Below are 17,475 nucleotides of genomic sequence, written 5' to 3'. Positions count from 1 at the left end.
TAAAAAGACAATTAATTACAGCACGCAACGACGCCGATGACCTCACGTGTACAGGTGACCTCACGAGTACAGGTGACATCACGAGTACAGGTGACCTCACGAGTACAAGTGACCTCACGAGTACAGGTGACCTCACGAGTACAAGTGACCTCACGAATACAGGTGACCTCACGAGTACAGGTGACATCACGAGTACAGGTGACCTCACGAGTACAGGTGACATCACGAGTACAAGTGACCTCACGAGTACAGGTGACATCACGAGTACAGGTGACCTCACGTGTACAGGTGACCTCACGAGTACAGGTGACATCACGGGTACAGGTGACATCACGAGTACAAGTGACCTCACGAGTACAGGTGACCTCACGAGTACAGGTGACATCACGAGTACAAGTGACCTCACGAGTACAAGTGACCTCACTAGTACAGGTGACATCACGATTACAAGTGACATCACGAGTACAGGTGACATCACGGGTACAGGTGACATCACGAGTACAAGTGACCTCACGAGTACAGGTGACCTCACGAATACAAGTGACCTCACGAGTACAGGTGACCTCACGAGTACAAGTGACCTCACGATTACAAGTGACATCACGAGTACAGGTGACCTCACGAGTACAAGTGACCTCACGAGTACAGGTGACATCACGAGTACAAGTGACCTCACGAGTACAGGTCACCTCACGAGTACAAGTGACATCACGAGTACAGGTGACCTCACGAGTACAAGTGATATCACGAGTACAAGTGACCTCACGAGTACAGGTGACATGAGTACAACGGGGTGACATCACGAGTACAGGTGACATCACGAGTACAGGTGACATCACAAGTACAGGTGACCTCACGAGTACAACGGGGTGACATCACGAGTACAGGTGACATCACGAGTACAACGGGGTGACATCACGAGTACAGGTGACCTCACGAGTACAGGTGACATCACGGGTACAGGTGACATCACGAGTACAAGTGACCTCACGAGTACAGGTGACCTCACGAGTACAGGTGACATCACGAGTACAAGTGACCTCACGAGTACAAGTGACCTCACTAGTACAGGTGACATCACGAGTACAGGTGACATCACGATTACAAGTGACATCACGAGTACAGGTGACATCACGGGTACAGGTGACATCACGATTACAAGTGACCTCACGAGTACAAGTGACCTCACTAGTACAGGTGACATCACGAGTACAGGTGACATCACGATTACAAGTGACATCACGAGTACAGGTGACATCACGAGTACAGGTGACATCACGATTACAGGTGACATCACGAGTACAGGTGACATCACGGGTACAGGTGACATCACGAGTACAAGTGACCTCACGAGTACAGGTGACCTCACGAGTACAAGTGACCTCACGATTACAAGTGACATCACGAGTACAGGTGACCTCACGAGTACAAGTGACCTCACGAGTACAGGTGACATCACGAGTACAAGTGACCTCACGAGTACAGGTGACATCACGAGTACAGGTGACCTCACGAGTACAAGTGACCTCACGAGTACAGGTGACCTCACGAGTACAAGTGACATCACGAGTACAAGTGACCTCACGAGTACAGGTGACCTCACGAGTACAAGTGACCTCACGAGTACAGGTGACCTCACGAGTACAAGTGATATCACGAGTACAAGTGACCTCACGAGTACAGGTGACATCACGAGTACAAGTGATATCACGAGTACAAGTGACCTCACGAGTACAAGTGACCTCACTAGTACAGGTGACATCACGAGTACAGGTGACATCACGATTACAAGTGACATCACGAGTACAGGTGACATCACGGGTACAGGTGACATCACGAGTACAAGTGACCTCACGAGTACAGGTGACCTCACGAGTACAAGTGACCTCACGATTACAAGTGACATCACGAGTACAGGTGACCTCACGAGTACAAGTGACCTCACGAGTACAGGTGACATCACGAGTACAAGTGACATCACGAGTACAGGTGACCTCACGAGTACAAGTGACCTCACGTGTACAGGTGACCTCACGAGTACAAGTGACATCACGAGTACAAGTGACCTCACGAGTACAGGTGACCTCACGAGTACAAGTGACCTCACGAGTACAGGTGACCTCACGAGTACAAGTGATATCACGAGTACAAGTGACCTCACGAGTACAAGTGACCTCACGAGTACAGGTGACATCACGAGTACAAGTGACCTCACGAGTACAAGTGACCTCACTAGTACAGGTGACATCACGAGTACAGGTGACATCACGATTACAAGTGACATCACGAGTACAGGTGACATCACGGGTACAGGTGACCTCACGAGTACAAGTGACCTCACTAGTACAGGTGACATCACGAGTACAGGTGACATCACGATTACAAGTGACATCACGAGTACAGGTGACATCACGATTACAAGTGACATCACGAGTACAGGTGACATCACGAGTACAGGTGACATCACGAGTACAGGTGACATCACGATTACAAGTGACATCACGAGTACAGGTGACATCATGGGTACAGGTGACATCACGAGTACAAGTGACCTCACGAGTACAGGTGACCTCACGAGTACAAGTGACCTCACGATTACAAGTGACATCACGAGTACAGGTGACCTCACGAGTACAAGTGACCTCACGAGTACAGGTGACATCACGAGTACAAGTGACCTCACGAGTACAGGTGACATCACGAGTACAGGTGACCTCACGAGTACAAGTGACCTCACGAGTACAGGTGACCTCACGAGTACAAGTGACATCACGAGTACAAGTGACCTCACGAGTACAGGTGACCTCACGAGTACAAGTGACCTCACGAGTACAGGTGACCTCACGAGTACAAGTGATATCACGAGTACAAGTGACCTCACGAGTACAGGTGACATGAGTACAACGGGGTGACATCACGAGTACAGGTGACATCACGAGTACAGGTGACATCACAAGTACAGGTGACCTCACGAGTACAACGGGGTGACATCACGAGTACAGGTGACATCACGAGTACAGGTGACATCACGAGTACAGGTGACATCACAAGTACAGGTGACCTCACGAGTACACGTGACCTCACGAGTACAAGTGACATCACGAGTACAGGTGACATCACGAGTACAGGTGACATCACGAGTACAATGGGGTGACATCACGAGTACAACGGGGTGACATCACGAGTACAACGGGGTGACCTCACGAGTACAGGTGACTTCACGAGTACAGGTGACCTCACGAGTACACGTGACATCACGAGTACAATGGGGTGACATCACGAGTACAACGGGGTGACCTCACGAGTACAGGTGACCTCACGAGTACAGGTGACCTCACGAGTACAGGTGACCTCACGAGTACAGGTGACCTCACGAGTACAGGTGTGAGTGCATCCAGCGGGGTCAGTGGAGGTGATGCGTGTGATTCCGGTCCGACGCGTCGAAGGCGACGTAGCGGAGCTGGAAGCCGCCGGCCGTGACGGAGGCGTCCGAGAGGAACTTCAGCGTCATCACGTTGCCTGTGGAAACACACACACACACACACACAGCCAGAAAAGATCAAAATGAGAGAGAGAGAGAGAGAGAGAGTGAAATGAGCAGGAAGTAGGAAGTGTCACCTGTGCTGATGATATCATCGGGTAAATAATCACCGCAGAATCTGAGGAGGCAGAACAGACGGATTGGCGTTAGACCTTCAGGTCTCATGGCTAATACAACATTATTGTAAATATACGACTGATTAGATTTCCCCCAAAGAATCCATAAAAAAACATTTATATTCACACATCTTGAGGTCAAAGGTCAAGTGAATCTTTTTCTGTCCTGAGGGCACATGTCGTAACATTTAAAATCTAAATACTTTTAAAATATTCAGATTGTAAAATGTTTATTTAACTCTAGATAATTTGGATTTACCCCCAAAAATCCATTTAAACTAATTCTAGTCACATATCTTGAGGTCAAAGGTCAAAGAACCTCCTCTGAATACGCTTGGATTCTTTCCCCCAAAATCCATAAAATCCATTTACATTCACATACATTGGGGTCAAAGGTCAAGTGAATATGAGAGAGAATTCAGATTTAACACATGAAGCATAGACTTCTATACAACCAGAGGAGTCGCCCCCTGGTGGTCAGGAGAGAGAATACAGCTTTAACACATGAAGCATAGACTTCTATACAACCAGAGGAATCGTCCCCTGGTGGTCAGCAGAGAGAATACAGCTTTAACACATGAAGCATAGACTTCTATACAACCAGAGGAGTCACCCCCTGGTGGTCAGGAGAGAGAATACAGCTTTAACACATGAAGCATAGACTTCTATACAACCAGAGGAGTCGCCCCCTGGTGGTCAGGAGAGAGAATGCAGCTTTAACACATGAAGCATAGACTTCTATACAACCAGAGGAGTCGCCCCTGGTGGTGAGTAGAGAGAATGCAGCTTTAACACATGAAGCATATAATTCTATACAACCAGAGGAGTCGCCCCCTGGTGGTGAGTAGAGAGAATGCAGCTTTAATACATGAAGCTTAGACTTCTATACAACCAGAGGAGCCGCTTCCTCATGTCTACAATGTTTACTGAGGGAATAAATCTGTTAATCTCTCAGAATGTCTTTATATTTTTATTTCAGTTTGACCTATATGGCCCTACTACTTACATTCCTCTCACCTTTAAATGTTTATTTCATTTTAGTTTTTTCAACTGCTTTCTACTTGGAGGTTTATGTTCGAAAATATTGATTATAAATCATCTTCAGACGTAAACAATCATAAAATCATGAAACCCATTTACATTCACATACTTTGGGGTCAAAGGTCAAGTGAATATGGTCCTGCCAGATTTTTTGCCCAAATTTACCCGATTTCGGAGCCAGTAAATTTGGCTAAAGTTTGGAAGAGGTTGTTAAAAAAGTGACACCGGGAGCTACATTTGCAAATTGACCCCCCCCACCCCCCGACGCCCTGCCCCCCTCACCTCCCGGCGAACCCCGAGATGTCGTCGTAGCTGTCGTACACCTCCAGGTGGTCGGCCAGGCAGCCCACGTCCTCCTCCACGTCGAACTCCAGGAAGTGGAGGTGGATCCTCTGGCCCAGGCGCACCCGGATGTGCCAGCTGCAGATCTGCTCGTCATGGTACTCCTCGGGGAAGCCGGGCGACTGGATGACCCTCAGCTGCTCCGTCAGCACGCCGCCGCACTCTTTGGCTGGAAGACACACACACAAGAGACACACACACGCGCACACACACACACACACCTCGGTCAGCATGGCTCCTGCCGCGTCACAAGGAAACGGCCTCATTCCTTCGAGCGTGCCGGAGCGTCCGCGCGGCTCGTTAGAGAAGGAACTTCTAGAAATAGTATTTAGTAATAATAATAAAAAGGTGGCGCCTGGCAGCGCCGCGCTAGAAGCTGATGGGAAGCACCTGAAGCGTGGCGAAGTGGATCAGGACTAAACCACCTGCTGCTGGGGGTCCAAAGGCGGTCCGGTACCAGCCAGAAGTCAATCAACTAAAAAGCAGCTCCCCACACACACATGACTAGTTTGTCACGTATGTGTTGCAGCTAAGGGGGGGAGGGGGAAGGTAGTCAGTATCAGAGGAGTCGCCCCCTAGTGGCCAGGAGAGAGAATGCAGCTTTAACACATGACACATAGACTTCTATACAACTAGAGGAGTCGCCCCCTGGTGGTGAGTAGAGAGAATGCAGCTTTAATACATGAAGTGTAGACTTCTATACAACCAGAGGAGTCGCCCCCTGGTGGTCAGCAGAGAGAATGCAGCTTTAATACATGAAGCATATACTTCTATACAACTAGAGGAGTCGCCCCCTGGTGGTGAGTAGAGAGAATGCAGCTTTAATACATGAAGCTTAGACTTCTATACAACCAGAGGAGTCACTTCCTCATGTCTACAATGTTTACTGAGGGAATAAATCTGTTAATCTCACAGAATGTCTTTATATTTTCATTTCAGTTTGACCTATATGGCCCTACTACTTACATTCCTCTCACCTTTAAATGTTTATTTCATTCTACTTTTTTCAACTTCTTTCTACTTTGAGGTTTATTTCAGCACCCTTATGTATGTATGTATATATATATATATGTGTGTATATATATATATATATAAAACAGTATATATATATACATACATATATATATGTATATATAAAACAGTATATATCTATGTTTATATATACATATATATATATATACATACATATATACTTACATACATAAGGGTGCTTATATATAAAAAACAGTATATATATTAAACAGTATATATAAAACAGTATGAATATATAAAATAGTATATATATATGTATCTATATACAACAGTATATATATATATGTGCCTACATGTTTCAAGACCACGTCCATCGTACCGGTGCCAAAACACTCCAAGCCGACATGCCTCAATGACTACCGCCCTGTTGCACTCACTCCCATTGTCATGAAGTGCTTTGAGCGGCTGGTTCTGGCACACATGAAGGTTTCCTTCCCACCCACCCTGGACCCTCACCAGTTTGCCTACCGCAGCAATAGGAGCATAGACGATGCAGTCTCCACAGTACTGCACTCTGTGCTCACACATCTGGAAAATAACAACAGTTATGCACGACTGCTATTTGTGGACTTCAGTTCTGCATTCAACACCGTCATCCCCTCCAAGCTAATCACTAAACTTGGAGAGCTGGGCATCAACACCTCCCTCTGCAACTGGATTATGGACTTCCTGACCAACAGACCACAGTATGTAAGGTCAGGCAACATCTGCTCCGCCACTGCCACACTCAACACCGGTGTGCCACAGGGCTGTGTGCTAAGCCCATTCCTGTATTCCCTCTTCACCCATGACTGCCGGCCTGTATGTGGATCCAACTCCATCATCAAATTTGCAGACGACACAACAGTGATTGGTCTCATCAGCAACAACAATGAGACAGCATACAGGGAAGAGGTACAGCACCTGGCCATGTGGTGCGCCGACAATAACCAGCTCCTTAACACAAGCAAAACCAAGGAGCTCATCGTGGACTTCAGGAAGAAGAACAAGAGCACGACCCCATCCACATCAACGGGATGGCCGTCGAGCGTGTTTCCAGCTTCAAGTTCCTGGGGACCCATATCTCGGAGGACCTGTCCTGGAACACCAACACCTCCAGCCTCGTCAAGAAAGCTCACCAGCGCCTCTTCTTTCTGAGGACACTGAAGAAGAATCACCTGTCTTCAGCCATCCTGGTGAATTTCTACCGCTGTGTGATCGAGAGCATCCTTACCAACTGTGTCACAGTCTGGTACGGCAGCTGCTCCGTCGCGGAGCGCAAGAGACTGCAACGGGTGGTGAGAACCGCCCGACGTATCACAGGTACTCCACTCCCCAGCATCGAGGAGGTCCAGAAGAAACGCTGTCTGCATCGAGCTCGCGGCATCCTGAAGGACTCTTCTCACCCGGCTCACAGACTGTTCTCCCTCCTGCCCTCAGGCGCTTCAGGAGCTTACGGTCAAGGACCAGCCGTCTGAGGAACAGCTTCTTCCACAGAGCTGTTACTCTTTTGAACTCTACCCCCCTCTGATCATCATACACCACTCTATCTGCACTGTAGACACTGTATGCCATTTGTTGCACTATCGAGTTAATATACACTGAATATTTGCACTAGTTTAGCAACCCCAGAAATATATATTTATATCTCGGCATAACCTGTATATCATGTATTTATTATGATACTTCTGTTGCACTTCTGGTTAGATGCCAAACTGCATTTCGTTGCTCTGTACTTGTACATGTGTAATGACAATAAAGTTGAATCTAATCTAATATATATAAAACAGTTTATATAAAACAGTATATATATATATATAAAACAGTTTATATATATATATAAAACAGCATATATGTATATATATTTATGTCAAACAGTATATATATAAAACATAATATATATATATATATATATATATATATATATATATATATATATATATATATATAAAACAGTATATATAACAGTCTTTAAAAAAAGAAAAGACAAACATTTCTTAAATATAATGTTATATTTTCTGGCCACTTGATGGCAGCAAAAACACGGCTGTGAAAACAAGATGGACATATTTTCACCAGATAAAGTCGATATTTTTCGTCAGCGTTCCGTTGGCTGCCTGGTGCTCGAAGGAAGAATCCCCGAACCAGAACCCCCGAACCAGAACCCCCGATCCAGAACCCCCGAACCAGAACCCCCGATCCAGAACCCCCGATCCAGAACCCCTGAGCGGTACTCACAGTCCGGGTTGTAGCAGTAGACGTCCCAGCGCTCGCTCTTGTTGCGCCGGGCCCCGTAGTCCACCACGCCCAGCTTCCCGAAGCCACAGTTGACTCCGGGTTTGACGATGGGGTAGCCCACGTGGGCTTTGTCGAACCACCCGGCGGAACACACGTGGAACCCTGAACACACACACACACACACACACACACACTCAGGGGTTTCAAGTCACGGATAATAAACCACCGAAAGTCTTCCTCTCAACCCCCGAAGGCCGAACCCGGATGAGAGCTTCTCCTCTTTCTGCACGTGTGTGTTGTTTTTAAGCGACGTTCAGCAGACCCCCCCAAAGACAGATCGGCCCAGATACAAGATCTGGGACCTCCCAGGTGGGAACCTGAGCCGAGAGCCAGGGGAGGAGGATCGTGTGTGTCGAGAGCAGCGGTCCCCCCCCCCCCCCCAAGGAGGTGTTAACAGGCTCTTAGGCTGACCCCCCCCCAGCATGTTAAAAGCATTCCAGCGGGTCAGGAGATGCATCTCCACCGTTACATTGGACTAGATGTTGAATGTGTTTCACAACCCCCCCCCCCCCCCAGTACAGTAATCCCCCAGCAGCCTCTCTGCCTCCCCGTGGTCGCGGACCTATTTGACGAGCCGCCTCCAGCTGGTCGTACGTGGCCAGCTTCCCCCCCTCGTACTGGCAGACGGCCCGGGCCTCTCTATAGGTCAGCTGGTATCTCCCTTTGCGGGACTCCCGGTGGTAAACTCCAGCGGCTTGTTCTGGATGGGGGGGGGGGGGGGGGAGAGAGAGAGAGAGAGAGAGAGAGAGAGAGAGAGAGAGAGAGAGAGAGCGAGAGAGTAAATAAAGCGGTTTCCAGTCGGGCTGTCACAGCTCTGAGCATCGTGTACTTTCTGTAACTTTATACTTTTCTCAACTACATCGCAAAGTAAATATTCTTCTGACTCGAGAGCTTGAGTGACATCACCGTTGAGAGTTGTGTCCCACTTCCTGTCCAGTAAACCACGAGACGGGTTGATGTGGAATGTTTGTTGATGAGCTGAAGGGCGAGTAAATCCTCTTCAGCTAAATAAACTTCTTTTTTTCCTAAACTTTTGGGATCAGCTGGTTTTGGCATCTCCACGGAGCCGGAGACATGTTTCAGTTATAGAGACACGAGGTGCCGACAGGACACAGAAACATATTGAGAGCTTAAAAACGAAGTGAGTCATATAAAACATGTTTATGAAACACTGTTGTGTAAATCTTTCCTCCCACTTCATGGAAACATGAATACAAGGCTCATGAAGTCAGATTTATATTCCACACACCAGGAGAGACTGATGAGTCAATATCATTTCAGAAAGCTAATTATCACCCAATGTATTCCTATAAATACCAAATAAATAAGTCTTTAAAAATGACGTCATTGATGCGTGTTTACTGGACCTCGTGCAGGAGCCAGCAGCCCATAAACACCCCGTTAGGCTCGACCGGCGCGCTCCCCTCCTAGTGCGCGCTCCCCTCATCGTTAGTGCGCGCAATTAGTGCGCGCTCCCCTCGTCGTTAGTGCGCGCTCCCCTCGTCGTTAGTGCGCGCAATTAGTGCGCGCTCCCCTCGTCGTTAGTGCGCGCTCCCCTCGTCGTTAGTGCGCGCAATTAGTGCGCGCTCCCCTCGTCGTTAGTGCACGCAATTAGTGCGCGCTCCCCTCGTCGTTAGTGCACGCAATTAGTGCGCGCTCCCCTCGTCGTTAGTGCGCGCTCCCCTCGTCGTTAGTGCACGCAATTAGTGCGCGTTCCCCTCATCGTTAGTGCGCGCTCCCCTCGTCGTTAGTGCACGCAATTAGTGCGCGTTCCCCTCATCGTTAGTGCGCGCTCCCCTCGTCGTTAGTGCACGCAATTAGTGCGCGCTCCTCTCATCGTTAGTGCACGCAATTAGTGCGCGTTCCTCCCAGTGGGCCTTCATGTGAGGACATTTGTTGCTGCGCTTGCAAAACAAACAAACAAACAAACATCTCAGGTGAAGGGTTAATAAGTCTCATTCGAAGAAGAAGAAGAAGAACAAGAACAAGAAGAACAAGAAGAAGAAGAAGAAGAAGAAGAACTCTTTTCTCCTTCTGCTTCTTCTCCTCCTCCTCCTCCTCACTCACCCAGCCATATGGAGTTGTGGAATATCCCGTTCTTGTAGCCCCACGCGCGCACCTCCTTCAGCAGGAAGCAGAGCGTCCAGAGCAGAGCGAAGAAGCGCATCGTGCCGCTCTACGTGCGCAGCTGCTCGCTCCAGATGTGTCCAGGAGCGCGCTCCCCTGCGCGTCCACAGCGGCCTTTATACCGGACCTGGTGTGGAGGGGGGAGGGGGGAGTGGGCGGGGCCTGTCTTACGATACAAGCACACCGCAGGTAACTCCTCTGAGAAGTTGCACGTGGGGCACATGTATCTTGGCAGCACGTGGTGTTCAGACCGCAGTCATATGAATGTTTATGGATTATTAAAAACACACGACATGCAGACAGCCCCCCCCCCCCTCAGTCCTCAGGTGTAGGAAAAAAGAAAATGATGATGATGTTTGATATACACCAACGAAGAAGAACCACAAGCAAAGACTCCTTAACTGTACACTTCACGACCCCCCCCCCTCCCCCCCAGCCCAGATGTTGTGCTCTCCCACAGCTTGGACATGGTACCACCACGAGGGACCACAGGGACCGTGTGCCTCCAGCAATATTAGTTGAGAGACGATAAAATAACAATAAGTGACAATTTAAAGGAACATAAAAGTTTGTTTCCATAATGCTGAGTCATAAAAAAAAAAGGGATATTACTTGGTAATAAAAGCTTCTCTCATGAAGACGTCAACATGAACAGTGGAGGTGTCGCGTGAACCAGAGACTCGCTTCATCTCCTCAAATCTCTTTAACTCCTTCTTGTATATTTCATGGCTCACTTTAAAAATAAAAATAAATCACACCAGAGATCTAATATTTCTACAATTTCATTGAGATTTTACACTCGTGTGCCGAAGTTATATCTAAAAAAGAGACGTCTGGATGGTGTAACTCTTTGGGTGGAGTCCACGGGGCGCTAATGAACTGTGGCGTTACTCCAACGATGAGGTCATAGAAAACATTCAGCCTTTTAAATGCATTCCTCTCACAAATATTTACACGCTGAATTTGTTGATATGTTTTTTTTAAGATGCAACATGATATCTCTTTTCCCTTTCGTCATTGGTTGATCTGAGACACACACACACACACACACACTCCTTAATTGGTTCCAGATCTGGGAGGGATGATCTGTACCTTCTTAATTCTCAGAAGCCTCTCCCTTTCTATCCCCGCCGCGGAAAGTCTGTCTCATACTCAGACGTTCTGTAAATGACCGCTGCGCGTTGACGGTGAGTGCGTCATCATTTCCACGCGTCCTCTGACCGCGAGGCGGGCGGTAACTCATGGCGTCACGATTAAACTCATCCACACCACCGGGACGTCGCCAGCAACAAAAACACGTTCAATTCACTCGAAATTAGGAGGAAGTCGACGTACGAGAGAAGCGGTGTTGTTCCTTGAACATAAAACACATGTGAGGTTTGACCTCCGTATATAACGCTGTGGAGCTCACAGATGGAGACTGTTCACGTAGCAGACGGACGCGGCGTTACCCGGTTGAATTCGTGTCACTACTTTCTCAAATCTTTGCTCCGTTTTGGTCAAATCCTCTGGAAGATATCTGGTTCGCTATAGCTGCTAATTGTTAGCTGCTAACTGCTACAGACTAGCTGTTAATGATTAGCTGCTAGCTGCTAACTGCTAGATACTACTAACTAGCTGCTAACTGCGAGCTACTAACTGCTAGCTACTAGCTGCTAACTACGAGCTACTACCAACTAGCTACTAACTGCTACCGACTAGCTGCTAACTGCTACCGACTAGCTGCTAACTGTTAGCTACTACCAACTAGCTACTAACTGCTACCGACTAGCTGCTAACTGCTACCAACTAGCTGCTAACTACGAGCTACTACCAACTAGCTACTAACTGCTACCGACTAGCTGCTAACTGCTACCGACTAGCTACTAACTGCTACAGAATAGCTACTAACTGCTACCTACTAGCTGCTAACTGCTACAGAATAGCTACTAACTGCTACCGACTTGCTGCTAGCTTCTACCGGCTAGCTGCTTCGCCAGGTTCACAAGATAGTAACTAGCTTTGCCTGCTTTCCAACTGTTTTGAATCTCAATATATACATTTAGAAAAATATATATATGTAAACATGAGGGTTGGTTCACAGTTTATTTCTGTTCCTAGCAAGCGGCCTAAAAAATAGCTGTCGTAGTAACTTTAAAGGGACAGTACGGAGGGACTTGGCGCCATTTAGCGGTGAGGTTTTAGATTGCAACCTCCGTTCACTCCTCCCTTTCCTGCGATAAAGTGCACGTTCAATAAACACTCGGGTGGGGTCAGCAGAGGTCAACCGGACGGCGGCTGGCGGCGCCACGGAGTCGCACTCTGCGTCTCACGAGAACTACGGTGGCCTGCAGGTGGAGACGGGGAAGGCTCGTTTCTCTCTCTCGGGCCGGCGTTTGGTTTGACCGCTCTGGGCTTCCGTAGAAACATTGACTGAATGAAGGTCAACATGATGACAACAGAGTTGTGATTATTATTTCCATATCTGCTGACATAACCCCCACAGCGCTCAGTCTTTAAAGGGAGTTCCCTTTCATCTCATTATAAAACATACATGCGAGCGTTGAAGGGAAGACTTTAGAGGATTTACTTTTGTGGTTTAAAGATTCGGAAATCCTCCGCAGCACCACAGAGTTCTGGAGAGCTCTGGAAAGAGTTCTGGAGAGTTTGTGAGAGTTTTGGAGCGATCTAGAGAGTTCTGGAGAGTTCTGGAAAGAGATCTGGAACGTTCTGGAGAGTTCTGGAGAGTTCTAAAGAGTTCTGGAGAGTTCTAGAGAGAGATCTGGAGAGTTCTGGAGAGATCTAGAGAGAGATCTGGAGAGTTCTGGGGAGGGATCTGGAGAGAGATCTGGAGAGTTCTGGAGAGAGATCTGGAGAGTTCTAAAGAGTTCTGGAGAGATATCTGGAGAGTTCTAAAGAGTTCTGGAGAGAGATCTGGAGAGTTCTAAAGAGTTCTGGAGAGAGATCTGGAGAGTTCTGTAGAGATCTGGAGAGTTCTAAAGAGTCCTGGAGAGTTCTGAAGAGTTCTGGAGAGATCTGGAGAGTTCTAAAGAGTTCTGGAGAGATATGGAGAGAGATCTGGAGAGTTCTAGAGAGTTCTGGAGAGAGATCTGGAGAGTTCTGGAGAGTTCTAAAGAGGTCTGGAGAGTTCTAGAGAGTTCTGGAGAGTTCTAAAGAGTTCTAGAGAGTTCTAGAGAGATCTAGAGAGCTCTGGAGAGACTTCTGGAGAGTTCTAAAGAGTTCTAGAGAGTTCTGGAGAGTTCTAAAGAGTTTTGGAGCGTTCTGGAGAGAGATCTGGAGAGTTCTAGAGAGTTTTAGAGAGTTCTAGAGAGTTCTGGAGAGCTCTGGAGAGTTCTGGAGAGTTCCCCTGAGCAGCCCTGAAATGACGTGAGACCCTCGGCACACATGTCGACCACGTTTTAGGAGCAGAGGTTGTTCTATTGTTCTCTCTGAGGAAAGACCTCCACATGCACGTCAGATAAGACCCCAGATGGGGAGAGGAAGAATGGACAGAAGGATGGAAGGATGGATGGAAGGAGAGAGAGAGAATGAGGTGGAGGATAATAGAGCCTTTGTTCCAGGCCTGTTTTCTGTTTCCCTTCATCCTCTGGGGGCTGGAGGCCGCGGAACATCCCGGTGCTGGCACACCGGAGCTGCTGCTGGTGGTCCATGACACACGTGCACTCATCCGTGCACACTCGTCCGGGCACACTCCCTCTTCCACTTACTGGAGAGGATCCCCCTGCAGACACAGTGACCTCACAGGAACACACTCATCATGTTTCTACGTCAGATCTTTCTCATCCACCCAGAACACGAGCACGTCTTTGTTTCACTGATCAAACATTGTAATAGTCCGTTGGCGTTTTAATGACAACTAGATGATCTGTGATGGATGAAGCATCTGATTGGTCCTACTTCAAAGTTTATATTTAAACTCAAAGTACTGTTCAGCTTTTTCCTCCCCTAAGTTTATCCGACGGCTTTAGTGATAGTTACTTAATACTCGATTAATACTACTAAATATAATCAATACTTACATGTGGATGTACAGATAAAGAACTGAATGAAGTCACATGGTCATTAAAATGAGCTCCAGCTCCACAACATGGAGAATAATAACACAACATATATAAATATTATATTATATACAGGACTGTCTCAGAAAATTAGAATATTGTGATAAAGTTCTTTATTTTCTGTAATGCAATTAAAAAAACAAAAATGTCATGCATTCTGGATTCATTACAAATCAACTGAAATATTGCAAGCCTTTTATTCTTTTAATATTGCTGATTATGGCTTACAGCTTAAGAAAACTCTAAAATCCTATCTCATAAAATTTTAATATTTCCTCAGACCAAGTTAAAAAAAAGATTTATAACAGCTGAGTGTTTGTCAAGGCTCAGGAAACCCTTGCAGGTGTTTCGAGTTAATTAGACAATTCAAGTGATTTGTTTAATACCCTACTAGTATACTTTTTCATGATATTCTAATATTTAGAGATAGGATATTTGAGTTTTCTTAAGCTGTAAGCCATAATCAGCAATATTAAAAGAATAAAAGGCTTGCAATATTTCAGTTGATTTGTAATGAATCCAGAATGCATGACATTTTTGTTTTTTTAATTGCATTACAGAAAATAAAGAACTTCATCACAATATTCTAATTTTCTGAGACAGTCCTGTATATTGTGAAGTTATGAACACATTCATTCAAATCCTGTAATATAAAATATATGATCCTGAAAACAGGTCAGTCAGCATAATAAGTACTTTAACCGTTTGTATTTGAAGTATATTTTGACGCTAATACTTTATGACTTTAACAACATTGTGACTTTTAACTGAAGTCAAAAATGTGAACACGACTTCCACCACAACGAGTCATCTTGGGTTATGGACGATGACATCGACATGATTAATGAACCTTTATGGAGGAAACACAGCGGCTCAGGGGGGAAGGGGTGGCGCCTCCTGGTGGCCACGACCTGAAACACAAGAAGAGTAAAAGTACCAAAACAATGGAACTATGTAACAATACTCCAGTAAAAGTACCAATACAACAATGTAACTATGTAACACTACTGGAGTAAAAGTATCAAAACAATGTAACTATGTAACACTACTGGAGTAAAAGTATCAAAACAATGTAACTATGTAACAGTACTGCAGTAAAAGTATCAAAACAATGTAACTATGTAACACTACTGGAGTAAAAGTATCAAAACTATGTAACTATGTAACAGTACTGCAGTAAAAGTACCAATACAACAATGTAACTATGTAACACTACTGGAGTAAAAGTATCAAAACAATGTAACTATGTAACAGTACTGCAGTAAAAGTACCAATACAACAATGTAATAATAGTGAAGTAAAAGTATCAAAACAATGTAACTATGTAACAGTACTGAAGTAAAAGTACCAATACAACAATGTAACTATGTAACAATACTCCAGTAAAAGTACGAATACAACAATGTAACTATGTAACACTACTGGAGTAAAAGTATCAAAACAATGTAACTATGTAACAGTACTGAAGTAAAAGTACCAATACAACAATGTAACTGTAATAATAGTGAAGTAAAAGTACCAATACAGCAATGTAACTATGTAACAGTACTGAAGTAAAAGTACTAATACAATACTGCAGTAAAAATACCAAAACAATGTAACGATGTAACACTACTGGAGTAAAAGTAGCAAATCAATGTAACTATGTAACACTGCTGAAGTAAAAGTACCAATACTGCAGTAAAAGTACCAATACAACAATGTAACTATGTAACAATACTCCAGTATCAGGTAAAAGTCCTTTAAAGCTGCAGCTTGAAGGCCTGTACATAGAGGCTCTGGATGACGTAACAGTCAACACGTCATAGCGACATGGTGGAGGAGACGTGTGACGCCCTCTTCGGCCACTAGAGGGCGACATCACACTGCTTCTTGAAAATATATATTTTTTTTCATTGGACAGCCACATCCGGTCTCCCCAAGTCTCTTATGGTGGAAGTTGTTCTTCGCCCCCATAAAGATGGCCATCCCAAAGCTCTTATGGCTGCAAGGAGGGAGGAGGCAGGACGCAGGAGGCAGGAGGGAGGAGGCAGGAGGGAGGAGGCAGGAGGGACCTCTGAGGAATCCTCTGTTACGAGCTCGCTTGTGAACAAAGTGGGCTAACGCTTTGTGACGAATACAAAGGAGACAAAAGATGACCGTTTCCTTACAATGGATTGTATATTTATTTGATTAATATAAATTGAGTTATTTTAATTCACCTCAGCACGTATCATATTGAATAAACTGGATTTAGATGTGGCTTTACTCAACGCTGATTTTCAAATTGTGCGACAGTTATTTTGAACTCTGATTGGATACTAATCCTATATTGTCCACGTTTAGCCACAATGCAGCACTTCTCTTCAACAAGTGTTGTTCACAGCGTTCAGCAGCAGGATATCAAAGGTCAAAACGCGGTGACTTTCTGACAGTGTTGATCTCCCCGGTTCACGGAGCCCGTGAGGTCAGAGGTCATGACGGCGACGGGAACCAAACAACGCTAAGCAGTGACATCATAATGAGGTCGCTGCTCCTTTAACCCCCCCCCCCCCCCCACCAGTGACCACTTCCTGCTCTTCTTTCCCTTCATTTACTGCATGAATCTGGTCTGTTGAGATTCCTCAGAACTTTGAGAAGGACGTGAACAAAGCTATTATTATTATTATTAAAGCTGAATTTAAATGTTTTATGAAGGATAAAAGTCTTTAATGAGAAGTTTGACCTCGCGGGTTCACAACGTGAGTTTTGGTAAACATAAAGAACTTTAGTGTGTTTACGAGACACTCACAGGGCGCCTCTCAATAGAGATTCGTCTTAAAGGGACAGTATGTCAGATGTAGTGCCATCTAGTGGCGAGGTTGCAGATTGCAGCCGACTGAATAGACTCCTCCCTTTCCGAGCGAGTCAGAAAACTACGGTGGCCTTCTGTGGTTTGTCCTTTGTGGGCCACCGTAGGAAC

At 45.9% G+C, this 17,475-nt stretch overlaps 1 protein-coding gene across 1 annotated transcript; it reads right to left on the bottom strand.

Moving 5' to 3' along the window:
• Positions 1-2,582: 2,582 nt before the first annotated feature.
• tnfaip6 (tumor necrosis factor, alpha-induced protein 6) lies at positions 2,583-10,843 on the bottom strand. The gene is made up of 6 exons (XM_056431224.1): positions 10,417-10,843; positions 8,912-9,049; positions 8,290-8,451; positions 4,981-5,209; positions 3,619-3,659; positions 2,583-3,519 (listed from the first exon to the last, which is right to left on the bottom strand). Exons 1-6 carry the CDS (start codon positions 10,514-10,516, stop codon positions 3,404-3,406), a joined length of 786 nt encoding a protein of 261 aa, XP_056287199.1. The 5' UTR covers positions 10,517-10,843; the 3' UTR covers positions 2,583-3,403.
• Between the last annotated feature and the right edge of the window lie 6,632 nt (positions 10,844-17,475).

The sequence above is a fragment of the Pseudoliparis swirei genome, chromosome 2 (assembly GCF_029220125.1).
Source record: "Pseudoliparis swirei isolate HS2019 ecotype Mariana Trench chromosome 2, NWPU_hadal_v1, whole genome shotgun sequence".
Classification (NCBI taxonomy): domain Eukaryota; kingdom Metazoa; phylum Chordata; class Actinopteri; order Perciformes; family Liparidae; genus Pseudoliparis; species Pseudoliparis swirei.
Note: the sequence above shows the minus strand (reverse complement) of the source record. Positions and strands in the feature narration are given on the sequence as shown.